This window comes from Corvus cornix, chromosome 13 (assembly GCF_000738735.6).
Source record: "Corvus cornix cornix isolate S_Up_H32 chromosome 13, ASM73873v5, whole genome shotgun sequence".
NCBI lineage: Eukaryota > Metazoa > Chordata > Aves > Passeriformes > Corvidae > Corvus > Corvus cornix.
This window is the reverse complement of record NC_046343.1, coordinates 2,127,172-2,155,011: the sequence shown is the minus strand read 5'-3', so window position 1 is coordinate 2,155,011 and position 27,840 is coordinate 2,127,172. Positions and strand designations below refer to the sequence as shown.

Below are 27,840 nucleotides of genomic sequence, written 5' to 3'. Positions count from 1 at the left end.
AGTTTTGCTTGGTTTTCCCTGAAATCCTGATCATCCCTCAACTCTCCCAGGGCTGGGAAACACCAAGACAGGCGAGGCAGTGCCAGGCTGGGGGAGCTCAGCAGAGCCCAGAACTCCTTCCCTGGGCACCAAAAAATCAGGATACTGCATCCAGCAGGTCCTGCTGGATAAAAGCAGGTTCGTTTCTGCAATCTCCAACCCCGTCCCTACTGCCCTCCCCTTGCTCCACCTGTGAAATAAATGTCTGTTTTTGTGCTCGGCCTCTGCCTGCTCCCCCCGTACTGCTGGGGAAATGAAGAGCTGTGTTTATTCCAAATGGCTTTATTGGAGCACCAGGAAGCACAAATCAATTCCCAAACGAAGTCCAGTGGTACCCCAGGAATCAGAGCTGACAAACGCAGAGATTTGCTGGGTTAAATTAATAGCGAGGCAAGATAAAAGGCAAGGCAGGCCATAAAATGAGTCAGCTACAATAAACTCCCTGAAATTCAGAGCTCAGCAGTAAATAAGCAGCAGAGGGGTTTCGAAAATCAACATGGAAAAGCAAATTCTGGGAAGGCCTGAGTGCATTTTGCCACGGAGGAGTCGCTCCTGCCTTTGCTGCCTGGTGGGGGCTGCAGGAGGAGAGCAATTTCACAGCAAAACCTTCCACTTTTGCAGCTGTTTCGAGGAGACGAAAATTCAGATTTCCTCGTGTCCTCCTCCTCTGGTGCTGCTGGGACCAAGAGCTGGGGCTTCCCTCTCTGGTTGTGGTTTCCTGCAGAGTTTGGCAAACGCTGATTTTTGGCAAATAAATGAATGGAAGAGGTCAAGCCCTGGGCAAAACGGGAGCAGAGCGGTCAGCACCCACCCCGCAGGACTCCCAGGCACCTCGGGAAGCATCACCCAGGGCTGGAAAGGTGATGTCCTGCTGGGAATCACCCGGGAATGCCGCCCTGGGCGGGCGGGGTGTGGCACAGGGGGGATCTGGGGATGTTCCCTTCCCCCTGCTGGAAGCAGCAATGGGAATTTTCTCTTTCTCTCCTTCCCCGGAGATACTCTCTTTGTTTTTTGGGGGGTTTGTTTGAGTTTAATTAATATTACCTCCTTTTCCCATTGCAGCGAGGTGCTCTCCTAAGCGGCTTTTCCCACTGGAGCTGTGCTGGGATGTCCCCAGCAGCCACCTCTGGTCGCTGCTCATCCCCAGTGACAGGGACCGTCACCCAGGGCAGCACCTGGGGCGCTGCCGGCTGAGCTCGCTGAGCATTTCCCCACCTTCTGTGGGGCTGCCCCGGCTTCTTCCGCCGCTCCTCTGCCCTCTAATTAACTAATGAGGCGTGATGAGGCCGTGACGTGCACAAGGAGTGACAGGGCCGCCGAGTGTGGCGTTTCCCTGGGGCGCCCTGACAGGATTTGGGGGGGGATGTGGTAATGAACGCTGAAATGGGAGCACCTGGGGAGTGAGAATGGCTCAGAAAGGCGCAAAATTCTTCAACCCCGTGGGTTTTCCTGCATTCCCAAGTGGCCACTGCTGGAAGGAGGGGTGGGAGAAGATCCTGCTTTTCTGGGAGTCTGTCCCTCCTCAAGGCACTGGGACACAGATTTTTTAAACCCCCCCCTTTTTTTTTTTTTTTGAGGATGTGGCTAAACCTCTTCTGGAACATTCCAGGCTTGGAGCTAATAAAGCTTAAATTCTGCTTAAATTAAGTTACAGGTTCATCCCTTTGGGTTTCGTCGCTTTTTGTTTGTGAAACTCAATCCAATGATGCATAATAATAATAATAATAACAATAACAATAATAATATTAAAAGATTAGCTGACGAGCAGGAAATCAATCCCTGTCTCCTGGGCACTCACTGAGTATCAGTGATTTTTTAAAAAAATCCATTTTTTTAAATAAACATGTAATTACTGTCTAACTAAAACTGAATTAACAGGTTCGGCCGACGTGTGCCTGGGTGTGCAGCGGCTCTGGCTGCTGGGGGTGATTTCTATAAGCTCCAGCTTGGGCTGGAAGAGATCCAGGGAAGAGATGCAGGAGCAGCTCCTTGCCATGGTAACCCCTTCCCACCTGCCAGCCCGGGCTGTGTTTTTCTCAGGCAGGCTCTGAGTTTGAGGTGCTGTTCCTCAAAAACTCATCAACCACTGGGTGCAGCCCCAGCCTTCCCAGAAAGTCCTGCCTGCAACCTGAAGAACGTGGAGAAAATGCAGGATTGCCTCTTCAGAGTGAAGCTTCTGGCACCGAGCTGGTGGAAGAGAACTAATTAAATTAAATATCAGGAAGAAATTGAGGCCCTGGCACAGGGTGCCCAGAGAAGCTGGGGCTGCCCCTGGATCCCTGGTAGTGCCCAAGGCCAGGCTGGACGGGGTTTGGAGCAGCGTGGGACAGTGGGAGGTGTCCCTGCCCATGGCAGGGGTGGCACTGGATGAGCTTTAAGGTCCCTTCCAACCCAAACCAGTCTGGGATTCTGAGATATTGGCACACAAATCCCAGCACAGATCCCAGATCCATCAAGGCTGCTCCTTCACTGCTCCCAGGGTGAGGTTTAACTCCTCCAAGGCCGAGCCCTCCAGCCAGCAGGAGTGAGAACACAAAGTGTGGGCTGGGAGGGAGCAGAGGAGCTCCCTGAGCGTGGCTGGGGGAGCTCTGGGAGGTGCAGGAGGGTGATGTAGGTGTTTACACAACCTCAGAGCCTCGTAACAGTTATCTCTTACTGGAGTCTGATGTGTGAGAGGCACTGCAGTCACCCAGGACAGGTTTTGGCTTGAGCTGAGTAAATCCAGCTTAATTAATGCTCCTTGGAGCCACATTCCCAAGGGAATGTGCATCCACTCATCTCTGCATCCTCCGGGGGCTGAGATCAGACATCCCAGGAGCTCAGGGTGATGGCTCTGGCCCTGTCACTCACCTCGCTGCCTGTCCCCGAGAGCCACCAGCACCAGGCACAGGGTGACACCGAGGGCAGCTCCCAGCAGCCTTCTGGACGTGACCTCTGCTGCATCTTTTCCCCACTGAAGCACCACTGGAGAGCGATTTTCCAAGGGGTTTTCCTCAGAAAAATCCTGCAAAGCATCTCGGCACTGAGGACATTCCATCTTCCTGGTGCCTGGTTCCAGCAGCTCTCCAGGTGCCATCCCCTGCTCCTTTTCTGCTGCTTCAGAGCAAGATGGGAAGAGCAGGACCAGCAGAGGAATGGGCTCCCAGGGAGCTGAGCAGCCCAGTTTACACCTCCCAAGGCACCTCCCTTCGCTCCTGGGATGCCCAGGAAGGGCTGCATTGGCAGGTGGACGGATGCCAGAGCGATTCCACATCCCCACAGCTCCCAGGAGCGGCTCCAGTCCCCCTTTTCTGCTGCTTCCCTTCCTTCCTCTCCCACAGCGCCGCTCTTCGTGTCAGATTTTGAGAAGTGAACCCAAAACAAGGCAGAAATCCAGATGTTGGGAGAAAATCCAGCCTGCCAGGGATGTGGAGGACTTTCAGGGAAGCCTGGGGAGGGGAGGACAGGCGCTCAGAGAGCAGCAGCTGGCCCAGGGACACCCCTTTGTCCCATTGTGGTTCGTGTTTATTTTTTGTATCAGCCAAGGCCTCTCGCCCTGGTTTGAGGGCAAGGAAAAGGAAAGGGCTCGTTTCCCTAAATCCCACAGGAATGGCAGCTGTGGTTTGGCAGGGCTGGGCTGGGAATGCTGCGAGAGCCCGGCGGTGGCTGGGAGGCTGCTGAGGGAACGACCTTTAGCCTGGAGAGCAGGAAATATTAACGAGCTGTTAATTAGCCCAGGGTTTCTCTCACCCTGCACTCGTGCACAGGTTTGGGCTGGGGGGTGTTGGCAGCATCTCGGCCACCCAAAAAAAGCATGAGGAGAACAAAATGTGGTGGAATTTCGCTGTGGCATCACTGAAGCAACATCTGCTGAATTCCACAGGCAGCAGCCTTCCTGCCAAAAAATAAACCACCAGAGGTCCAGTAGGATTTGCAGAGTATCCAGCAGAGACTCTTTCCTAAGTGTCCCTTAGGCTGTTGTGTCTTTCCAGGTGAAAGTACAGCAAGATCAAGGGAATTCCAGTGGAGATGAATTCAGAGAGAGCAGAGGGGCCCATGGTGAAGTGCTTTGTGCCAGTTTGTAGGGCAGGTTCAGAAAGAACTTGAGAACAAAGCAGCTCCTGCCTGGGAGTTTATCAAAACAGCATCAAGAAGGTTTCAGAAGAAAATCTGTCAAGCCCAGCAAAGGATCTTTGAGGAGGAGTTCAGCTGATGCAGGAAGAAAGGACCGAGAGAAGGCAGGACAGGGACAAAGCAGGTCCTGCCATCCCCAAATCTTCTGGGGTGCCAAATAACTCCCAGAATAGGCACAGAAGACAGAGATGGCTCAGAAGGTCCTGCCAGGGTTCCCAGGGATGCATCCCTGCCCCTCCGGTGCTCTGCCACCACCCAGAGCACACAGCTCATCCTTCTGCCACACCATGAGGCAAAAGTGGGAAAACGCAGCTGATGGGTCAGGGAAATCTGGGAGAGACTCCTGGGCTCTGGAGTCATAAAGGAATTCACTAAATCCTTCCAAAGCACTGGAGGAAGGGATTAATATTGCAGGAATATTTTGGGATCGAGCCTGGCTTGAATCTCAGACAGGGCTAGGAAAAAGTTGTGCTTCCATTAAACAATCAGCTGCAAGGAGCTGAGGGTGTCCCAGGGAGGATTAAACCCCACAACCAGCGCATAAATCCTGCAGCAGCTGCTCCCCACACACCAGAGTGGGTTTGTGCTCTTGTGTGGCCCCAGAGCAGGGGGAAAACAAAGAAAAAACCCAAACACAACAGCAAAAGAAAACCACCACCCCGTAACCAGAGCACAGAGGGAGTTTTGGTTATGTAAGGATTTATTCCTCCTTCCTCAAAACCCATCTGCTGCTCAGGAGCTCTTTTCTGTGTGTTCATCCCGATGCCTGGACTGCATTCCAAGAGTCTCCAGGACCAAATGCGGAGTCTTTTTACTTTCCCTCCCCTCTCCTGCAGTGTGACAGGAATTGCTGGCACTTGTGCTGCTTCCTACACTCGTCCCCAGTGCTGTGGAGAGAAGAGATTCTGGTGCCACTTTTCCTGCCAGGTTCTTCCCAATTTTCCTGCCTGGTTCTTCCCGGTTTTCCTGACTGGTTCTTCCCAATTTTTCTGCCAGGTTCTTCCCAATTTTCCTGCCTGGTTCTTCCCGGTTTTCCTGACTGGTTCTTCCCGGTTTTCCTGCCTGGTTCTTCCCAGTTTTCCCACCTGGTTCTTCCCAGTTTTCCCACCTGTTTCCTACCTTTTTCCCTCCTGTTTTTTTGCTTATTTCCTGTCTCTTTCCTGCCTCTTTCCTGCCAGTTTTCCTTCCCGCCTGTTTCCTGCCTGTTCGGCACAAGAAGAGAGAAGAGGAAGGAGAAGCAGCAGGGAAGTGACTCTGGATGGGGAACAGTGAGGCCAGATGTAAAAATAATTCCCAGTGGGGGTTTGAAACTTCTTGTGCTGAGGTGGCATCAGGCAGGGGGCAGTCCTGGAGCTGCCACCTCTGCTGGCACTGCCCGCAGCCACCTGAGTGTCCCTGGCACAAGGTGAGCTCTCAGGGCAGGGCCAGCAGCAGTGCAGGAATTCCAGGCCTATTCCAGCTCTTTCCATCCCTGCACACCCCAGTGCAGAGAGGGAAATTTTATTTAAGTTGCTGCAGCCACAGTTGGTGACTCCTGGCTCTGGCTCAGCCTCAACCCCTGCTCCTCCTCCGCCATACATATTTATGAGCCCAATTATCCCTGAACAAGCAGGTTGCTGTGCAAACAAATGATTTTTAATCTAAATTACCCAGTTTACACACTCCCCCCAGCTCTGCTGAGCAGAACAGCTGGTGTTTACCAAACTCCTCATTACCGATCCAGGCAACACTGGGAGATGCTGCCCAGAGAGGAGCGGCCACCTCTGAGATAAGCTGAGCTCGAGGTTTATCTCGGCTCCTCCACATCCAGCCCAGTTTGCAGCACTGTGCCATGAAGGAATGATGAAAAAATGTCTGCTGATAACAACTGCTATTGTTGGGTGCTCTATTTCTGCAGGAAAGAGTCATTCCCACGAAAACCCAAATAAATCCAGCTCTCTGCCCATATCTGTATTTCTATTTATCAGCATTTCCTTTCTCCTGATTCCACGGGAGGCTCACACCAGAGCTCAGATGATGCAAGAATTATTCCTGCCGTGGTATTTCCACTGTCCAAGAACGAACATATGTGAGAGAAATCCAGCCCCTCGTTATTCCAGGCCTGAAATGGCCCCCTGAGGCATTCAACAAACACGGGATCACGGTGCCAGAGCCGGGCTTTACGTCAGGACTGGGAGTGCTGGTGCCTGGCAGGTCAAACTGGGGAAGGATTGGAGTAGCAAAGCCAAAGCAGGGATGTTCCTGCAGCTCCCGGCAGCCTCTGGAAGCGCTGGGAAGGAAGGCGCTGCTCTGAGCGGCATGTGCTGCTGCACGTGGCTCCCACCAGGCCTATTTCCAGCCTGGCTGGCTGCAGGGAGCAAGGAAAACTCCTGGCCTGGGCATGGAACAGGCAGTCACAAGTGGCTCAGGAAGGAGTCACAAGCCACGGCACACCTGGTGTCGGAGGAGATTTGATCCATCCTTTCCCTTTCCCCTATTTCTGCCTCCGCCCGTGGAGAAGGAGGACGCTGGTGGTCGATGCCTTCTGCAGGATAATTCCTGTGTTCCCACATTCCTTCTCTTCCAGCCTTCTCCTGGAGCAGCAGCACAGCTCTGGCCAGGCTCTGCACCCCTCAGCACCTCGAGGGTGCATCCCTCCTGCTGTGTCCCAAAGAAAGCCCCAGGAATGAGGGACAGCATCCCCTTCCTGGACAGGATGACAACCCCCAGCCTCCAGGAGCTCAGCCACCACCTGGTGACCTCCTCTGGCACAAAGTCCCTAAATTTCTCTGCCCAAAAACCTGGTGCCTGGAGGGATGGAATATCCTCATCTTCCCTTGGGCACAGGCCCAGGATTTGGTGCACACAAACAACAGCTTTAAATTTCACTGTATTATGGATTATGATCAGCCCTGGCCTCCCTGAGCTCTCATCCCACTGCACCACAGCACGTGGGAGCAGACAGGCAGATGAGGGAGAGGGAAAATGAGCTTTTATGGATGGTCCCGAGGAGGAAGACTTTTTTTCCCTGCAGACACCACAAATTTGGTTTGCTGTGATTTAAGGAGGACACATTTGGTTTCAGAGCAGCTCCAGAGTCCCTGTGAATCAGAACATCTCTGTTTGACTCCTGGAGCTCGGCTGAGTTAGGCCAGCTCAGACGCTGAGCCTGTATTTTAATCAAAGCCCTCAGAGCTTCCCGAGCCATCCCAGCTCCTCTCCACAGCCTGATATCCGATCGTCCATCTTCCTCCTGGCACAAAGATGTGAGACGGTGCTTTTCCCCGCGTGTGGAAAGAATCATAGGAGGTTAAGGGGTTGGAATGGTCCTTGAAGACCACCTAGACAAAAAGAAAAAGGGGAGCTGCCTGTAAAACGGCTGGAAAGATCCTTTCCTGGCTCAGTGAGCACCAACCACCCGCACTGAGATCAGCTGAGGAAGGTTTTGGGGACCCCGGAGCTCGCTGGATTTCACCCAGGATGAAGATTTGCCTCCTCCGGACTGGGGTCTGAGGCTGCCCGGCAGCACCGCAGGAATGCTCGGTAAACAAGCAGTAAATATTCATCGCCCCGGTGACAAACGCCTCGACGGGATTGGAAGAGGAAGCTGAACTCAGCGTTTGCAGAGAGGAGAGAGGAAATAAATATTCTGCGTTTAACAATCCCAGGCAGGGCAGCACGGGCAGGGAGGTGGCGGAACCGGGAGCGGGGTCTGGCTGTGAAGCCCCAGATGGCCACTGGTTGTCAAAGCAAAGAGATGAGCTGGGAAAACTGCTCCTGATTCCCTGCGCTCCTGCCCGGAGTGAGAGCCGGGCTCGGGCTTTGCAGGGGAGCCGCTCTCGCTGCAAAAATGGGCATTTATTGCTCTCTGGTGGCCAGACGGGCTGAGCAGCAGAGCCGCGCACTCCTGCCGTGCGCCCGGGAGAACCACTCAGGCTGGAAAATCCCCCTAAGATCACCGAGTCCGACACCAAACCGTGTCCCCAAATGCCACGTCTACATTTAAACACCTCCAGGGATGGGGACTCCAGCACTTCCCCGTTCCAGGGCTCTTTTCCTGTGCTCCTGCTCCAGACCCTGAGGCTGGATGGTGGGGCTGGGGTGAGGGTGGGCTCTGTCTCTGCCCCAGCAGTTTTCTCTGCCCCCGGATGAGGCTGGACCAGCCCCTTTCATCCTCCTCACATCCCAAATTCTGTCTCTCACTGCCAAAGGCTTTGGTGGTGCTCTTTACAGGAGAGGGGTTTGGCAGAGGTGTCATCACAGACCTCGTGGAGCAGACGAGGATAAAAACCAGGCATCAATAAAGGAGTTGCTATTTCAAACACCTTTGGGCCAGGCTGAGCTGCTCCAAAGTGTGGGGCAGCTGTGGGGACAGGCAGGCCCATGGCAGCACTTCCCTGTCCCCATCCTGGGCAGGGCACTCCTGAACCTCCCTCCAGGAGCCCAGCCCTGCTGCACCCCCAGCTCCAGCACCGCTGCTGGCACCTCATCCTGCCTGGATATCCTGCCCTGGCTGTGCCCACCTCCGCTGTGGGCACAGCCCTGCTCCTGAAAAACAACAGAAGGCTCCCAAAGGCTTGGGACAAGGAGCCCAAACCCTTCCAGCTCCTCAGGACGTGGCGCAGGACCTCTCCTGGAGAGCACACGGCCCTTGCACGGCGCTGCTGGACGGCTCCCACTGGTGTCCCCAGGGTGGCAGATTGGGTCACACCACGTGGCCACCTTCGCTCAGCCACCGGGGCCGGTCCGTGGCACAGCCTGGCGTGCCCTCAGGTCCCCCTGGGGCTCCGGGGATGGCACCCAGCTTGGCACGGAGCAGGGCTTGCAGCTCCTGGTCTCCCAGCTCGGCGGCTGCGGCGAGGGCCAGCAGGAAGTAGGAGGCTGCATCCTGTTCATCCTGAGCAGAAAGCACAGGGCCAGCGTTAGGAAGTGGCTTCAGTGGAGGTCACGGGGCAGGAGGGAGCTGGAGCAGAGCCTGGGGGTGCCAGGAGGACCCAGGGACACCCGATTTCACCGGAATGGTGCCGAGTGCCAGCACTTCTTTCCAAATTCCCTCCCCCCCACACCAGAAGATGTGATCTCCACCCTCAGCTCTCCACCCAAGCCACAGAACCACGGGAAACCTCATTTCTCACCTTCAGCTTGTGCAGGGCCAGGTTGCCCAGGTGCCAGTAGACCTTGCAGTAGTACAGGGCCTCTGCTGAGCTCTGCAGCACAGGGGGACGCATGGCCAGGGTCTTCAGGTAGCAATCCTCGGCCATCTCATACATGTGCAGCAGGTCATAGGCTGCGGCCAGGCGGTGGAAGGCAACCAGCTCCTGCAGCTGATCCCCTGGAAAAGAGGTGGATGGAGTCAGCCAGCTCCTGCCATGGATATCCTGGAAAAGAGGTGGGTGGAATCAACCAGCTCCTGCCATGGATCCCCTGGGAAAGTTGTTGATCCAGCTCAATCCATCCCCAGCCCTGCTGAGCCACTTTGGATGCATTTTCTCAGCAGCCTGGGGGCATGGACACCTTGGAGAGGAAACAGAGCCATGGGCAGGGCTGTTGGTGCCACAGCTGGACAGATGGGCCCAGGAGTTTATCATTTTTTACAGGTTTTTTTGGGTGCTGGAGGGCTGTTCCAAGACTGGTCCCATCCCAGACATTTCAGCTGGCATTTTGCCCATCCAAGCTATTTCTGTAATGGGAAGGGGTGAGGTTTTTAGGAGAACCAGGGCAGAGAGGAACTGCTCAGTCCTGTGCCTTCAGCAGACTTCCTGTGCTCTGGGGTAGCAAAAACCCTCTGCTGTCACACAGCTGGAAAAAGGGGAAATGGCCTAAAAAAAAGGCATGATTTAGGGTATGTCCAGCAGCCTTAGGAAAGCAGGAGATCCCCTTTTCACATGGACACTGTTCTCATGCACAGGAGCCAGTGACTCCCAGTGCCCTGTGGGGGAAAATCACTGACTGACCAGTGACTCCCAGTAACTTTTGGGTGTAAATCACTGACTGACCAGTGACTCCCAGTAACTTTTGGGTGTGAATCACTCACCGACCCTGAGGCTGAGCCTGGCTGCCAGCGTGGCAAACTCCAGAGCCTTCTCATAGCCCTGCAGGCCAATCTGCAGCTCTGCCAGTTTATTGAACAGCCTCAGCTCTGTCTGGGTGGCCTTGAGTTTCCTGGCCAAGGGCACAGCACCTCCCTAAGGAGAGAGAAAAGTGAGGCCAGGGTGTTCCTGGAGGGATCAGCACTGCCTGAGAGGGGTGGCAGAGCAGCAGGACAAGGACCAAGGCAGGGGATGAGGTGGTGGAGCACTGCAGGTTTTGGTTTTAGTCCCTTCTTTCCCTTGAAAATGAGTTTTATATCCCAGAGCGCAGCTCTCAAAGCCTGAGCCTCACATCTCTGCCCTTCCTTGGGTGCCTGGAGTTCTGACTGGGTGTCCCCAGGAGTGACCAGCTCACACCTGACACCACCAGGATTTGTAATGGAAGGAGCCCGTTCCCAATCCCAAATGATCTCTGGGATTTGCAGAAACCATCTGTGCTCCAGGCCTCCCACTCTGGCACCCTCAGGATCACCCCATCCCTGTCCACCCTCCATCCTTTTGGTCTGCCCTGGGGCACAGCCCCCCCCCAGCCAGCACCTTGTGGGGACACAGGGACAGAAGTGCCCAGAGGCCTCCATACCCTGTAGAACTCCACTGCTCGGTGCCTCTTCCTGCTGCCATTAAAGAAGGTGTCACCTGCTTTCTCGTAAAGATCCATGGCCAAGGAGAAGTTGTCCCATTTCAGAGCAGTCTGGATGGCTGCCTGGAAGGAAAAAGGGGGCTGCAGTGACATTTGGAAAGGCAGAGACATGGGTGTGATTAAATAAACCCCAAATTTTAGGAGCTGCTCTTCCAGTTTGCAGCTCAGCTGAGAAAATAATGCTGGAGATGGAGAGAAGCCAGGAGCCTTCTACTGCAAGGACTTCCCTGGCACTTTTCCCTTATTTATGGATATTTCAATGGGAATTGGTCACTTGGCACTTCCAGCTTCCTTTGGCACTCCTACATCAATGAATTCACTTACTTTCACCCCAAAATCATCTGAACTCAGTCAATAGAAAGGAAGAGAGGAAAATCAGTGCCTGAGGGGAAGGCAAGAGCTCCTCCTTCCAGCAGCGGGTTTACAGTGCTCAGAACTTCCCCTTCCAGGTTTTCCAGCCCCAAAAGGCTGTGATGGGAATGGGACAGCTCCAGCCACCTCCTCCATACCTGGAAGTACATTTCCACCAGCTCGTCCTCCTGTAGAAGATAATAGAGTTTTCCTGCCTGCAGCCAGGCCTCTGCTGCCTTCATAGCCTCCTCGAGGTCGATGAAGATCCTCAGGCTCTGCTTGGTGCAGTCCAGGGATTGTCTCAGAGCCCTGTGATGGCAACAGGCAAAAAGGCATTTCAGAATCTCTCTCAGCTGGCCCCACACCACCTCCCCATGGCACTGATCCCCTGCCCGCTCCTCCTGCGGTTACCAAAGTTTGGGGACAAAAGGACTTTCTGAGCTCTGAGCAATGTGCCCTGATAGGACCATGCAAGTCTCCATGCTTTAATGCTCAGCCTTTAATGGTCATTTGGCCACCTTAGGACAATCCAGGACCCCAGCAGTCCCACCCAGGCTGCTCCTCGCCCCGGTGTGATAAAGAGGGGCTCATCCAGGTCACCTGCAAACCCAATTTTTCCCCCTAAACCAAATCCCAAAGTCAGTCCCAGCTCCACATGGGACCACAGGCAGGGAATGTTTGTACTTACACCTCCCAGACAGCACCTGGCACCCAAACCCCCACCTCAGCCCATTGTTTGGCCCTTGTGCAGCCAGAGGCATCTCTGGCTAGGTGTCCAAGCCCCTTTTCCAGCCCCTGTTCACTGGAGGACACAAGGACAGGCAGCAGGATGAGCCAGCAGGTTGGAAACAAAATCAGCAGTGTCCAGGGCAGTTTGTTTGCTTGGTGTCCCTCCAGCTGTCCCGGGAGCCCAGGGAATGGGGTGCTTTGTGATCCTAAATAGCACCGTTCCCATGACAGGCATCTGCTCCCTGAATACCTTCCCCCTGAACTCACCGTGGCCTGGCTGGGGAGGTGAACATCCCAGCTGGGGACAGCCCTGCCCATTTGTCCTTCTGGGACGTGGGAGCCTGCTCTCCACTCTTTGACCCATTTGCCTTCAAGGCCTGTGGCCTGTCCCAGCCTCCTTCTCTCCTCTCCTGCCCAACCCCATCAGCCCCACGCAGGTGTCAGGCAGGAGATTAAAGGTGAGCTGATACCGGGTTTTAAGCACCTTCCATGGGTCCTAAGTCCCTCCCTGGGGACAATCTCCCAGCAGATATAGGGAGGGCAGCCTTGGCAGCTGAGGCTGAACCCAGACTTACTCAAAGAGCAGATAAGGAGCCTGTTTTCACCGGGGAGTGGTGATTAATCACTGGATAAGCCTCCAAGGGAAGCAATGAATTCCCTGTCACTGGGTCAGCTCTGCTGAAGGCTGGACGTCCTGGAAACCTGTGTTTGGCCAGACTCCAGTTCTATCTGGGACAACGTTTGCCCAGCTTTGGCTGGCATTGAGCTGTTCCCTCTCACAGCACAGTGACAAATCTCAGAACCAGAGCTGGGGGGCAGCTGGAGCCACCACACCCCTTCCCACCCCGCTCGAGGGACACCCCAGGAAAGCCACTGCCCTCTGGCAGCATCCGACAGCCCCAGCCACTCACTCAGGTGTGCCCAAAGCCTGGTAGAGCTGGCTGAGGGCCTGCCTGGCATTGCCCTCCAGCTCCCTGTCCTGCAGCTGCCGTGCCAAGGACGCCCAGTGCTCGTGGTAGGTGATGCAGGCCTGCAGGTCGGGGCACACTTTGCTGTAGAAATGGCACAGACACTCAGTGGCGTGCAGCTGACCTGTGTGGCACAGGGAAAGGGAGAAGGACAGGTCAGGGGACAGCGCTGGGGACCTGGCAGGGTGGAACACTGCCCTGCACCCCTCTGTACTCACTCCTCAGGTTCTGCCACTTCAGGGCAAACCCCAGCGCCAGTTCATAGCAGAGTTTGGCGTCTTCCATCCTCTGCCTGTCCACCATGGCCTGTGCCAGCCACAGCAGCACCTGTGCCAGCTCCACGTCCAGCTGTTGGTGTCCCTGGAGCTCGGCGTAGAGCCGGACTGACCACAGCAGGTAGAGCTCGGCCAGCTGAGTGGCACCACACGAGAGGCTCAGCTGGCCCAGGTTAGCCAGGGACACGGCCTGATTCCTCCTGTTCCCCGTCTCCGTGGCCTTGTGCAGGGCCCACAGGAAATTCTCTGCAGCCTCCTGAATGTGCCCTTCGCCCCTGAGGGCCATGGCCAGGAGGTTGTGCACGGCCCCGCCCTGGGTCTCGCTGTCCGTGCCACGCAGTGACCGCAGCAGCTGCCGCAGGATGGCCCCGGCTGGGCCCGGCTGCTGCTGCAGGAGGTACATCCACCCCAGAGACAGCGAGGTCTCAAAAGCCTCCTCCTCCCCCATCAACCTGCCCAGGGCTGCAGCCCTGGCTGCGTAACAAACTGCCCCATCCAGCGCCCCATGCTGCAGGTACATCCTGGACAGGACGGCGCAGAGCGTCCTCTGGCTGGGCACGGCTCTGCCCTCGCAGCAGAACTGCAGCGCTTGCTTGAGGTACAAACAAGCCAGTGCTGGGATGCTGCTCCTGTCCAGCTGCTTCCCCAGGAGTTTGGAAGCGTTTTGGAGGATGAAGCCAGCTCTCCAGATGGGCGTCGGTGTCCCCCTGGTGCCGCTGGGGACAAAGGACCTGGCGGAGGCCAGCGCGATGTTTGGCAGGCACTTCTTGTCGTAGAGGTGGCACAGGGTGGCAGTGGCATCCAGTGGGCCAGCACAGGTGGTGCTGAGACACTGGAGATGCTCCAGAAAGGGCAGCACCTCCTCGGTCCTGCCCAGCTGAAGGAAGAGCTTGACAATGAGGAAGCAGATCCGGGCCTCCAGGGGAGCGTTGCCCACAGCGATGGATTCCCTCAGGATGTACGTCAGGAGCTCCAGCTCGTTCTCTGAGCTGAAGGAGCGGCCAGGCAGGCACACGAGCAAGGTCACCGTCTTCCCCAGCAGGCAGGAGAACTTGTGCTTCATGTTCTGCTTCAGGTAGATGGAGGCCAGGCTCACGTGCAGCGCTGCCAGCAGGGGCAGGTCCCCAAAGCCCCTGTCCAGGACACTCATGGCTTCCTCAAAGTACACCCGAGCCTGGGAGAACTTGACCTTTTTGATGCAGAGCTTACCCAAGAGGAAACAGAGCCTGACGTGAGCCCAAACTGAACGAGTCCTCTTGGCCCAGTTCCGGGACGTTTCAAGGTACAGGACCAGTTCATCCTCATCAGAGAAACCATAAAAAGTGGAGTGGAGAAAGGAAAAGCTGAGGTCATAAAAGCTCTGAAAACTGGGCACAAAATTGTCTTGGTTTAGGAAGGTCAATATGGGGTCAAAGACATCAGCATCCTCCATGTGCCCAGCATTGAGGTCAATGAAGAATTTGGGATAATCCAGGTCGTCCAGCTTCTCCAGGAGAACATCTTCCAGTGTGGCAGGGGCGGCTTCACTGCCTGGGCTGGACAGCTCCGAGGTGCTGCTTGTAGCCCAGTCATTGATTTCCTCCCAAGGCTGGAGCACTTGGATTTCTTTACTGCCACGGAGAGCAGCCTCTGGAAAGGACAGGGAAACCATAGTGGGATTAGAAAGAAATTCTTCTCTGTGGCTGCCCCTGGATCCCTGGCAGTGTCCAAGGCCAGGCTGGATGGGGCTTGGAGCAGCCTGGGATAATGGAAGGTGTCCCTGCCTGTGACAGGGGGTGGCACTGGATGACCTTTAGGGTTCCTCCCTTACCTAAACCATTCTCTGATGTTTCCTCATGTCTAAATTCACCCTCAGAAGTCATCACCAAAGCCTCCCCCTCTGTCCCCTCCTCATACTCACCTGGTGGCACTTTTGGGAACATGGCTGTGGGTTCAAAACCATCTGTACAAGGAGACAAACAGAAAACAAAACCCCAAATCCTTGGCCAGTGTCAATGTGCAGAAATCAGCCGAAGTCCCAAATCCACCCACTCCAGCAGCTGCCCCCAACTTGGGGCTCTCCACGGGGATCCAGGGGCTGGGAAAGGAGAGGGGACACTCACCCAGCCGGTACACAGAGGTGATGTCAGTGCATGCCAGGTCCCCCAGGAGGGTGGCAAAGCGCTGCTCGTCACCATTGCAGGGCACGTGCAGGACCGGGGACTTCTCCTCTTCGCTCAGAAACACGAAGCCCTTTCCCCTGGGGTGGGGCAGGAGAAAAGAGTCAGCGTGTCCCCAGCCCCTGACACTGCAGCTGGCCTGTGGGGTGGGGTGGGGTGGGATGGGATGGGATGGGATGGGATGGGATGTTTTCCCATCCGTTCTCTTCCTCCCACCACACAAGTTCTGCTGCAGATGAACACAGGATTTTTGGACATCTTCCCCATCCAGGTTCTCCATGAAGGAACAGAAAGGTACTAGAGGAAAGGACCTATTGGGTTTTTTTGGAATCCAGAAGCCACAGGACAGCACCTGATCTGCTCTGTCCCTTCTGGAGCATCAGAGAAAAGTGCTGCAACTCAGCTTGAGTGACTCTGAGTGAGGAAAGCCCAGCAGACCTTGGTTAAAACCTTGTCCTCCCACACCCATTCTTGGAGAAGAAGCCTTTTGGGATGGGCATTGAACGGGAACCACCAACAGAGACAACTGCCTGAGTCAGGGTGGGATTTGTCACCCTCCCTTCCTGGACAGCTCTTGCCATGTCCTCGGGAGGGTGTGGGATTCTGCTCTGTGCCAGTGGCCATTCTGCCTCCACATCCAGGGGCAGGAGGATGGGAAGCAGGACTTGGTTTCCTCAGCAAGGAATGCTCTCTCCACCCTTGCCAGGCTCCCAGCCCTCCAGAGCCACAAACTGAAGACATTTCTAGGACAAACTGGGAAGCCAGCTTGCAGGAAGCCAGATTAGCCCAGGGCTGGATCTGTTCCTCTCCAAGAACCACCTGAGGCAGGTGAAAACATTGCTTTGTCTGGGCTGCAGCAGAGCCTGGCCAAGGCTTCTGCTCACACCTCAAACCCACCCTCTGTGGAGGTCCTGCAAAGCAAGGCTAGGCTCTCATCCAGCCTTGAGCTGGGATTTGGAGCCTCCCCTCCCTTTTCTCCGGGATTTAATTTAAATAAACTCACAGAGGTTCGCAAGCCTCGGGACTGACGTGTCGGGTGGGAATGAAGCCGATGCTCCCGGTGCTGAGGGATTTGCCCACAAACCAGGGGAGTCCCGGGATGAAGAAGCCAATAATTTCTATGTGGTCTCCTTTGGAGAAGCTCAGCTCATCCCATGCTGCTCCTCTGTGCTCCTTGGTGGCAATGCACCTGCCTTTGACTGGAAAAGCAAGGCAAACAAGGGAATGTCAGTGGGATCCCTGCTAAAATCCCCTCACTGGAAAAGACCTGGGCAAGGAGAGGCCATGATTCCAGCTGGAGACGGCTGCCTCTCTCTCCCCTAAGATTTACTGTGATCTTGGATCCAGATCTCTGCCATTTCTCCTTGAGGAGTGGATTATGATAAAAAATAAAGGAGGGATGGATGAACTCCACACTGGAAATATGGAGCTTCACAGACACCGCCCTGTCTCAAGTCTGCCAGGAGTGAAATCTTGGACAGTTCAAATGTCCATCCCTACATGACCAACTCCCAGCTGCAGAGACCTCCTGTGTCCAGCATGCTCTGAACTGGACTGGGCTGGGGTTGGTGGGTGGATGGTGGGCACAGGTTGGACCCTCACAATTTGAAACCTCACTCCTGAAAGAATTAAAGGAAACATAAAATTGAAGGAACACACAGTGGCAGAGGGGTGTCACCAGCAGCTCTCTGCTCTCTGTGTTCCTCAGATCATCTTTCTAAGCACACACAATTTGCAAGCTCTGATCTGCATTCCAGAGAGGCCAGAGATGCAGTTGTGGCCAAATCCAGGTTTCCAAGAGCTGTCACTCACCAATGGCCTGCGAGCTCGTCCCGCTGATCTCCTGGGAGAGGCCAAAACTCACAGCATAATTCTTCAGGAACCACCTGCAAGGCAAAAGGGACCCTCACTGGTCCTCCCTGAGCAGTCCTGTCCTCAGGCCAGCCCCAGGGATGGTGTCACACACAGGGGAAGAGCAGGATAAATTTGCCATCTTTGAGGAAGATTTCTCCAAGTAAAAGGAGCTGTGGGTGTCTTTGAGGCTCAGCCAGGTGACCAACAGGAAACCCCCCTTTAGGCATTGCCTAAATTTTTTCTGCCACTTCTTCATCTGTAAGCCAGAGATAATGTCCTGACCTAAATCAATACCTTACAGAAATGACAGCTGAAGTAGGAGCATGTCCTTGCTCTGTCCCACTGGCAGCACCTGCATTGATTCCAGTGGCTGTCTTTATGCCTAATGTGGATCCTCATGGAATTGTGAGCAGTTTCACAGCCCAGCCTTGGTTCCAGTCATGCATCAGGATCAGGAAAAGATCCTGCTTTGAGCCCTTTAATTCACCACTTACTGGTAAAAGGGCTGTGGTATCGGCTCCAGAGCTGTCACAGGCACCACGCCTCGCTGCCCAGTCAGCAGGGACATCCCTTCCCACTTGGAATCCTGTCCAACACTCTTCACATGGATCAGCTCGTTCCTGCAGAGCTGCAGGCCCTCCTCACCCTCCTGCTCCGACTTCCAGACTCCAGGCGCTGCCCTGGAGAAAAAGTTCCCTGCGGAGGGAAAGAGTCAGAGATCAGATCGGGGCATCAGCACAGGGCTCCAGCAGAGGATTTTCAGGAATTCCCATCACACCTTCCTGGAGGAGCAGATCCATGTAGATGGTGGCCAGGTGCTCTTCATCCACGGTGACCCTGAGCTCTGTGTCCTCCACCAGGGCACAGTCCAGCCAGAACTCCTGGCCAAAGAGGAGCTGCTCCAGGCAGGTCCCCACATACCCTGAGAAGCCAAGAGGGGGATCAGGGTCAGCATCTCCCTCCCTGGGCAGCAGGAAGGGTCTGTGGGGACAGACATGAGGCAAAAGCTTCTAATTTTGTCTCCAAAATTTCCCAAAAGGAATCCTCCTGAGTGTCTTCCACTGATCCAAACAGAGATCTCATAAACAGTGGACTGCAAAGTTTTCCAGTTCATATTCTCCCTGTCCACCCTGAACATAACAGCTCTGTAGTGTCAGACAACGCCTTCTCCAAAAACACTTCTCACACTTAGAGCTTGGAAACGTTACCTAAAGTCAGATACGTGGAAAATTTCCAGACTTCCTCCAGGGTTTTGAAGGTGAGGAAGAAGCGATCCTCATGTGCCTGCACACAGACCAGCCTGGCTGACAGCTCCTGCACAGCACAAAAGCAGGATCAAGGGAGAGTCCTGGAGCCTTGAAATCCAGCAGGGAAGGAGAGTTCAGTCCAGGCTGGGATTTGTAGCTGGGATTTGTTTATGTAAAACCCAACCTGAGAACTCTGTGCCCATCCAGAGCTGTCACCTCCAGCAGGGACATGGATTTGGTGATCCCAGCCCTGTGAATTCCTGGCTATTTAGGGTCAGATCCCCCAAAATGGCACAAGGCTCAGCTTTGCCTCTCACTTGCCATCATTTCATCTCCCCCATCATTCCAGTCCCCTCCAAAGTCCCCTGCGGTGGCTTGGGAGGAACTTCTCATCTGGGTTTGGCATTCCAGCACACATCCCACCATTCCAGGAGCACCCCAGCGCACTGGGATGGGGTTTCTACCTTGAACAGGGCACAGACACGTCTATCATCACTCTCCAGAGCCCACAGCTTCTTCCTGGCAGCTTCCTGGAGCTGGGAATTGCAGCATCGGGAGGAGCGGCTCTCGACAGAGAAGGAGAGCGAGATCTCTTGGAAAGGAGAAGAGCAGCATTAAAGGGGAGGAGGAGCTCTGTGGCACCCAGAGCCACCCCTGCCACCCAGAGCCACCCCTGCCACCCTGCCAGGCCCACCAGAGCCTCCAGCCTGGCTGTGATGCTCAAACAACACCAGCCCAGCCCGTCCTCCCCCTTCAGCCACCAAGGTGAGACTCGAGGCACTGCGGGAGTGGATTCAACCACAGGAAATCTGGGAGATCCCACAGGCAGCCCCTTACCTGGTGGAAAGCTGTCCCTGAGAGCCAGCAGCACCACGGAGGGGTCCGGGGAGCCGTGTCCTGCCTCGGGAGCGGGGCTGCTCTGCTCTGTCACCCCAGCCTTACCTGGAGAGGAGGGGACACAGCAGAGCTGCTGGAAAAGGTGGAAGAGGTTTTGGATCTTCTGCCTCAGCTGAGAGCTCCTGGGAGCACAGCCCTGCAGATCTGGCTGGGGATTGTGTGGATCTGGAGCCACCCTAAAGTCTCGCTCAAGGTTGGAGAGATCCATGAGATTGGGGCCTAATTCCATCATTCCCTTGTTGTCCAGCTTTTTTTTCCAGTGCTGGAATGGCTCTGGAGCGAGGAGATTTTCCCTCCTTGCTCCTGGACAGACCCTCACTGAGCAGATTTGTTAAAAGGGCGAATCCCCAAGAGAGATTTCGCTGGAGGAGGCCTCAGCTCCCCAGCACAGGAGAGCCAAGGCCTTGCAAAACTCTTTGAAAACCAAAATGAGATTTTCTCCTCTGGTGGGTATCCCACATCCAGGCTGCATTCTCCCTGCTCCACACACCATCAACTATTGCCATAAAGGATTCAGGGCCTGCAACTCGAGGTGTTAATTATGTTAACGAGGGCTGAGGCACACAAAACTCCTGCCCGCTCTTCCACAGCTGCATTGGTGGCAGAGGGATAACCAGATTAAAGCCCAATTTCTGTCAGTAATCAGATTGGGTTTGCAAGAGAAACACGTACCTGGAGATGTGGAGTTTGGTAAGTCCCTGCTGTGACCACAACTCTGCTCTACAATTCTTTCTATGGAGCCAGCTTTGCCAGTCACTCACATAAACTGGGATTTGCTAAGTCACTCACATAAACTGGGATTTGTGTGCAGAAATATAATTCTTATTTAGAGAAATAGAATTCTGATTTAGAGCTAGCAAGTAGAAAAGAACAGCCCAAGGCTGGACATGTCATGAAGTAGTTTTTCTTTGGAAGAAAAAGCCCTACACTGAACAAAGTCTTAGCAAAGGATTTCATGTGGCAGCTCCATCCCTTCCACATGTGGGGGAAACGGAGAAGGGGAAGCGAAAGGAGGCTGAGGCAGAACTAAATCTGAGCTGGCTGCTGCCATTGCTCCACTCCCGCCTGTCCTCGGCCCTCCCTGTGCCCCAGCAGACCCTGGCAGGGCCTGGGGATGGGTACCTGCTGCCACTCCCCAGGGATGGGTACCTGCTGCCCCTCCCCAGGGATGGGTACCTGCTGCCACTCCCCTGGGGATGGGTACCTGCTGCCCCTCCCCAGGGATGGGTACCTGCTGCCCCTCCTGAGGATGGGTACCTGCTGCCCCTCCTGGGATGGGTACCTGCTGCCCCTCCCTGGGATGGGTACCTGCTGCCACTCCCAGGATGGGTACCTGCTGCCACTCCCAGGGATGGGTACCTGCTGCCCCTCCCCAGGGATGGGTACCTGCTGCCACTCCCAGGGATGGGTACCTGCTGCCACTCCCAGGGATGGGTACCTGCTGCCACTCCTGGGGATGGGTACCTGCTGCCCCTCCCTGGGATGGGTACCTGCTGCCACTCCCAGGGATGGGTACCTGCTGCCACTCCCAGGGATGGGTACCTGCTGCCCCTCCTGGGGATGGGTACCTGCTGCCACTCCCCAGGGATGGGTACCTGCTGCCACTCCCCAGGGAATGGTACCTGCTGCCCCTCCCCAGGGATGGGTACCTGCTGCCACTCCCAGGGATGGGTACCTGCTGCCCCTCCTGGGGATGGGTACCTGCTGCCACTCCCCAGGGATGGGTACCTGCTGCCACTCCCCAGGGAATGGGTACCTGCTGCCCCTCCCCAGGGATGGGTACCTGATGCCACTCCCCAGGGATGGGTACCTGCTGCCATGTTCTTGTCCTGCCACCATTGTCCCCGGCGCTGCAGTTGGTCCCAGCGGGGCAGGAGCTCAGGGGAGCGGGGCCAGCAGGACTCACACTCCTCACCTGGGGAACACGGAGGGTGGGCAGAGGTGTCCGGATCCCTGGCAAGATTCTCCCTGCCCGAGAGGTGTCCGTGGGATGTGCCACAGGAGGTGGCAGGTGGGACACTGCTCGTGCCACCTCCGCCAGCAGCAGGACAGAGCCTGTCCATGGGTGCCCAGAGCCAGGAAGGGGCCAGGGCTCACTCTGGCTGCTCTCAGGGTTCAGTGTTTATTTTCATTTGGGCCAGAAAGGGAACTGGGAGCTTTTTTTTTCAAGGGACCAATTGAAACTGTGGCTGGGGAGTTGTTCCCGGTTGTGCCAGTGACTCAGTGACCTCCCCGGTGCCAAAATATTTTGTAAGAGTGGGCAGGAAACAGCTCCAGCCCCGAGCCAGGCAGGTCCCAGCGCTCAGGGCTGCACTCCTGGCCCCAGGGCTGGGTGCCCGTGGCACCTTCTGGCCCTGGCTCTGCTGGGGGACACGCGGCCACAGCGGCTGGCCCTGAGCCATGTCCCTCGTCCAGCTCATTGGGACACGCTGGAATGGGAATGGTGCCTTGGGAGATGCCAGCACCCCACGGGCTCTGCTTGGGGGGCTCCTGGGCAGGGAGGGTGGCAAGGAGAAAAGCCAACAGCATGGGAATAAGCCAACCCCCCGAGTGATCCTGTCCCCTCCCTGGCCAAGCGTGCTGCCTCACTCCCTGCACACCCCAGTCCAAGAGGAGGGGCACCAGGAGCCATCCCAGGAAAGGCAGGCAAGGAGCCAGAGGGGCCAGTGCTCAGTGCCAGAGTGTCCCCATGGGTCCCATCCTGTGGGACAAGCGCCACAGCCACAGCTCCCGCAGCCCCGCCGCGACAGCAGAGCCCTGTGGGCACCTTACCTGTGCATCCCAGCGCCAGGTCCTGGTGCCAGGGGGTCCCCAGGCAGCAGCCCATGCGTGCAGTGACACCAGCAGTGACACCAGCAGTGACACCAGCAGTGGGCTGGCAGAGGCAGGGCTGCTCGCTGCCCGCCCGGCACCGCGGCTGGGCACGGCCACAATGCACAATGCCCCCTTTGAGCGGGCACTGGCACGGCGGGGGCGGCGGGCACGGGCTCAGGGAAGGGCTTGGGTTGGAGTCACAGCATCAGTCAGGCTGGGAAAGGCCTTTAAGTCTGGCCACAAACCTGATACTGCCAAGGCCACCACCAAATCGTGTCCCTAACTGCCATATCTATGTCTTATAAATGCCCCCAGGGGTGGTGGCTCCACCACGTCCCGGACGGGCTGTGCCAGTGCTTGACAAGCCTTTACATGGAGAATTTTTTCCTATTGTCCAACCCGAACCTTCGCTGGTGCATCCTGGGACCATTTCCTCTCCTCCTGTCCCTGTTCCTTGGGAGCAGAGCCCGACCCCCCCGGCTGCCCCCTCCTGTCAGGGACTTGTGCAGAGCCACAAGGTCCCCCCTGAGCCTCCTTTGCTCCACTCTGCCTTTGCCTCCGGGAGCGCAGTGCCCATCCCACATGGCACATTCCTGGCATTCCTCCTGGGGACTCCCTCGCTCTGCCAAGCCTGCCCCAGCTTCCACCTGCTCCCTCCCAGCTGATCTCCGCCCAATTCCAAAGGCAGAGCTGCTCCCGACGCCGCTGCCAGCACCTCCCTCACCTGTGGGGACACCCAGACCCAGCTGGGGCCCGTCCAGCATCCTCCACCCGGGGCTGGCTGTGATCCTGCACTTCCTCCTTGCCCGATGCTTTTCCCGTGTCACCGTGGGGACAGCTGGCAGCACCACGGGCATCTCTGCCAGCTACATCCAGGTGAGTTCCTGGATCTCACAGCATCCAGGGGTGCTGCAGCCCAGGCACTGCGGGATCCAGGGGACTGGCAGGGCTCACCTCACCCCCGGGGTCAGGGCTGTCCAAACCCCAGATCCAACACCGCCAGGGATGAGCTGGCTGCTGTGCAGGATCCCTTGGGCTTCCCAGGATGAGGACGAGTCTCATTCCCTCCTTGTTCACATCCTCAGACCTTTCCCATCCCCCAGGATCAGGATTTGGGGTGGCTGGGTGGGCTCACTGCGCTGTGGGTGGTTTGCAGAGCATCTCTGGGCAAGAACAACACAGCCCCTGCAAAATAAAACCCAAAAGGTTTAGGGAGAGAACTTAAGGAGGTTTTTTAGGGATGGATTTTTACTCCAGCAACCAGCCAGTGCCACCACTGCAGGGATTTGTGTGCTGGGGTTGCTCCAGGAGCATCCCGGGCTGCATCACAAGCCATGGCAGTGCTTTGAACTTCTCCAGAGTAGGGAATAATTAATCCAGGGAGTAATTTAGGCCAGGCTGGATGGGGCTCTGAGCACACTGGTGTGGTGGAAGGTGTCCCTGCCCATGAACAGAGGTAAACTTTAAGGTCCTTTTTAACCCAGACTTGGTGGTCTCCATGATTCCATGACCCAGAGAGGGAATGTCAGGATTCCCACGGCTGGCACAACTGCAGTGCCCCTAAAGCAAAGCATGAGCAGTACCTGGCTGTGGGAATGGCAGGATGGAACCCACCTGCATGGAGCTGGCTGGGAATTTCCACACAAAAGTGAAGCCAAAGCAAAAGCCTTTGCAGGGAGGGTTGCACTGAGCGATGCTCCTGCACAGCCAGAGCAGACTGGAGGAGTGGGGATTCCTAACCCAGATCTCCAAATCTGGGGTTGCCTGGAGAAGGGAGCATCCTCTCCATCATCCTGCCGAGCCCCAGGTGTCGGGGGGTTCTCCGGGCTGGGGTTTGCACTCCGAGCTCTGGGGCTGCAGGAAGGTGAGAGCTGGGCCAGGCCAGCGCTGCTCCCCCTGTGGCAAAGGCACCGCCCGTTCCCATCCCTCGCCAGCCCTGGGAAACTGCACATCTAAAAACCTCCCCGAGCTGACCTAGGGGTGCTCTGCCGGTGCAGGAATCAGAGGGGGAGCTCAGCCTGCCTGTGCTCGGAACGCACAGATGGAATTTTGTGATGGATTCAGGCACATCTTTGCACAATTGCTGCTTTGGTCCCGTGCTGTCCAAGCTGTCAGACCTTGAGCAGGGCAGGGTTCTCAAACAAAGCTTTTTGCCTTCCTCAGAAGGTTCTTGGTTTCAGCAGTTCCTGCTCACCAATTAGCATCAATTTCTTCTGCACAGGGGAACATTTTATTTTTTTTTTTTAGTCCACAGAATGGGGGGTTTTGCTCATTTTCTAAACACAAGTGTCTTCCTCTGTGGTTGTGAAATTCCTTTTTGTTTTTAAGTCTACCTTAGCAACTCAGCAACCAAACCCATCCCTGTACAAGCAAAGCTGTCACCTCCTGTTTGACCTGAACTGGAATTTGCCTTTTGGCCAGCAAGCTGAAAACCTCCCATTCCGCTTCCTACCTCTCTGCCTCTCGACAAATCCTGGATCTCCCCCAGAGGGCCTCCATTGCTGCAGCCTGGCCTGGAAAAGCCCGGTCTTGAGAAGTATGGAATATTTCCTGGAGTCTCAGCCTCTTCCAGAGGGGGGGTCTCTGCCTGTGCCAGCTCTCCAGGGGCTCTGTTCCCTTTGCAATCCCAGTGCCAGCCGGCCACACTTCCCTCCCCTGGGCACGGGACGGGATGAGAGCGGCTGTGCAGGCACCCCTTGGCACGGGGACAGAGCTGGCACCGACACCGCAGCTCTCCAGGGCTGTCACCCGGCCCCACCCAGCCCTGGCACCAAACCCCCTTTCCCAAACCCAGCTCTGGTTTCTCCCGTCCGTTCCCAGCACCCAAACCCAACCTGTCCCTCCCCACCGTGCTCATCACTGCCACAGCTGAGCCTCAAATCCAGCCTTCAACTCCCCAGCTCCGCGGCCCAACCTGGAATTCCAGAGGCGCTGGATCGCTCCAGCACCTGCCACCAGCGCGTCCCGGCTGTGTGTGCTCAGCTGGGGACAAAGGGCACAGGCAAGGGACAGCCCCGGCGACAGACAGCGGCTGTACTGACCTGCTCCCAGCTCCCAGCTCCGCTTCCCTCCCGGGGAACTCCTGGATGAAATTCCAGCCTCTCCAAGCCCCGAGGGAACGCTGCAGTGCCGGGATGGAGCTCCCAGGGCTGCGGACGTGTTTGCGGGGCGGGCGAGCGTGCCCAGCGCTGCCACTCCCTCACACGAGGGCAGGAATTCCTTCCAAGAGCTCCTTATCGTCCTGGGAACCTCCGCTTCCCAGCAGAGGTCAATGAGTTACCCGGGGCTGGGCTATCAACAGGACACCGCCGGCTCCCGGAATTCCCAGGCACCGAAACAATTCCAGGGAGGCTTTCCAGGGGCTCGGTGTGGCCAATCCCAGCCGCAGGGCTCTCCCATTCCAGCCAGGAGCAGCCTCTCCCGGCCTCACCTGTGTCCTGCTCGCGGTCCTTGGGGCTGGGAACCTTCCGTCCTCGCCGTGCGACAGCGAAATCCCGGGAGAGGCATTCCCACCGGGAATTCCAGCTCCGAACCCCCCTTCTTGCCTGCCAAAATGCAAATCCAGGCGCACAGAACAAGAGATCTGTGGACCCAGCAGTATTTGTGCATCCCGGCTAAAGTCCGCGGCAGAGGGAATTACAGGGAATTTTTTCCCCTTGGAAACAATGAAACAGTTAATCCAGAGCTTTCCCGATGTTTCTGTTTCCTTCTGAAGCCGCCCGTTCCTCGGCAGGTTCAAAAACGACGCCTCGTGGCTTTTCAGCTTGTTATTTCAAACTGAACCTGAAAGCAAAGGAAGTCAGCCCAGAGCCGGCTTCACCGGAGGAAGAAGCAAACATAAAACATGAAAGGTCTCGTCTGAGGCCAAAGAAACTCTTGGTTCACGGGTTTGATCCTCTGGTACGGGTGGGAGCACCCACTTTGGGGTGAGGTGGAGCGGAGCTTTCCTTCCCTCCGCCTCTGCAATGCCCGCGGGGGAGCGCTGGGACACGGGCAGGAGCACCGGGGCCATTTCCTGGGGCCGTTTCCTCGTTCCAGCGCTCTGCTTTTGCTTTCCTGGGCACCGAGCAGCGATAAGCACCTGCCCCCTCCAGGTTTTCCACCCTCCTGCAATCCAGGACCCCTCGGGCTGCGCACCCGGAGAACCTGCCCCCAAGACTGGGTGGCTTTGGGACAGCATTTTCCCCGGTGATTTTTGGCAGCTGGGGCACTGGGGAAGCGGGGTTCATGCATGGCTGAGGACACGGGGAAATCTCAAGGCTTTCACAGCCAAACTGCTGTGGCCAGTCCCTGAATGCAGCCAGGCTGGCCTGGCTTTAAGGTGTTCCTTCTCATCGATGGCCCTCACTCGGGAATTTTCTTCCACCTCTAAACCCTTCCCTACTTTTCTCAACACAAGGCAATCCAAAGCTGCGGCTGCTGCACTGGGAATTCTGCTCCATCCCACAGCTAAAGGGTTAAGAGGGCTCCGGGGCTGAACTGAGCTGAACTCAGCGCTTCGTGTTCAGAAATGCTGAGTCCTGCTCCTCTTGTATTGTATTCAGCCAGAGCTGGAGGAAATGAGTACTCTTGGAAAACTGGAAAACTGGAAAACTGGCTCTGTGTGTGTTGGATGGATCCGTGTGGCTCCAGAGGCTGAATCCTCCACTTGTCATTCCAGCAAAAACTCCAATAGCCACGGCTATTGCTTTGCCAGCAACATAATAGAGCATCTCACGGAATGCTGTCAACATTGAACAAAATATTGACTTTCTCTGTTAATGTTTAGCTGTGATATAGAATTTGAAACTGGACTTTGCAATATTTCTTTATCAGATTCTACTGCAGGGACTGTAATTATGAATTTAGAGAAGGGATTATTCAATATTTCAACAATTATTCGCCATATTGGCAATATATTTGATATAGATTTATTTCCACGGGTGGATTCATCAAAATTTTTATTCTGTTTTGTAAAATTGAATAAAGGCATGTAAGATAACGATATAGACTGTCATTACTAACATCTTTTAAAACTGACCCTTCAATTCTTTTTACTATATTTGCTACGTATGCAGAACCTGCAATCATATTAAAAGGTTCTGGAAAGAGCTGAAATGCTCTGACCACAGCTGCCAGCTCCACCACTTGAGGAGAACCTTCCACTTGATAAGAACAGACAGGACCAGCCTTTGCCACAGCGGGAGCTGTGGTTTGAGGTCCCCTCCCTGGCACTGGGCTGTGAATGCCAGGAATCCTCGCTGCTCCTGCCCCTGAGCACTTCTCCAGAGGCAGCAGCTCGGTGTCACCACCCAGGGGAGCAGTGCAGGGTGTGGGGTTGCACTGGATGATCCCGTGGGTCCTTCCAGCTCGGGATATTCCCTGATCCACGCATTTCAGGGTGTGAGGGGCATTCAGGGCATGTGAAGGGCAGAGCGCACGGCACCACAAGCACCATCCCTAAGGAGCTTGTCCTAAACTTTGCAACAGGAATGCCTTTCCCTGCCCTTCCCCCTGTGCCCAGTGTCACCTCAGGGACATCGTGGCGTGTTTGGGGCCCGGCGTGGCCTCCTGCAGCCCTCGGGAGGGCTCCTGGACTCCCCAGCCAGCAGCGCTCGGCGCATCCCTGCTGGATATGAATGGTCGGAGCCATTAGATGGCAGCAGGAACCGCTGCTCAGCATCCCAGCATCGGAAAACGGGATTGC

At 55.9% G+C, this 27,840-nt stretch overlaps 1 protein-coding gene across 9 annotated transcripts; it reads right to left on the bottom strand.

The window, feature by feature from the left end:
* Positions 1-5,605: 5,605 nt before the first annotated feature.
* On the bottom strand, positions 5,606-25,800 carry SH3TC2 (SH3 domain and tetratricopeptide repeats 2). 9 transcript variants are annotated; one of them, XM_039559790.1, is made up of 19 exons: positions 25,585-25,800; positions 22,879-23,339; positions 21,151-21,255; positions 19,281-19,385; positions 18,908-19,035; positions 18,405-18,510; positions 17,975-18,118; positions 17,691-17,892; positions 17,155-17,228; positions 16,346-16,541; positions 15,286-15,422; positions 15,084-15,125; positions 13,127-14,812; positions 12,852-13,032; positions 11,370-11,520; positions 10,801-10,923; positions 10,166-10,316; positions 9,267-9,463; positions 5,606-9,028 (listed from the first exon to the last, which is right to left on the bottom strand). In XM_039559790.1, the coding sequence occupies exons 2-19, from the start codon at positions 23,009-23,011 to the stop codon at positions 8,837-8,839; spliced, it is 4,053 nt and encodes a 1,350-aa protein (XP_039415724.1). In that variant the 5' UTR covers positions 23,012-23,339; positions 25,585-25,800; the 3' UTR covers positions 5,606-8,836. The 9 variants fall into 9 exon arrangements, with proteins under 9 accessions (XP_039415724.1, XP_039415723.1, XP_039415722.1 ...); XM_039559789.1 differs by lacking the exon at positions 25,585-25,800 and adding an exon at positions 25,069-25,570; XM_039559788.1 differs by lacking the exon at positions 25,585-25,800 and adding an exon at positions 25,196-25,570.
* Between the last annotated feature and the right edge of the window lie 2,040 nt (positions 25,801-27,840).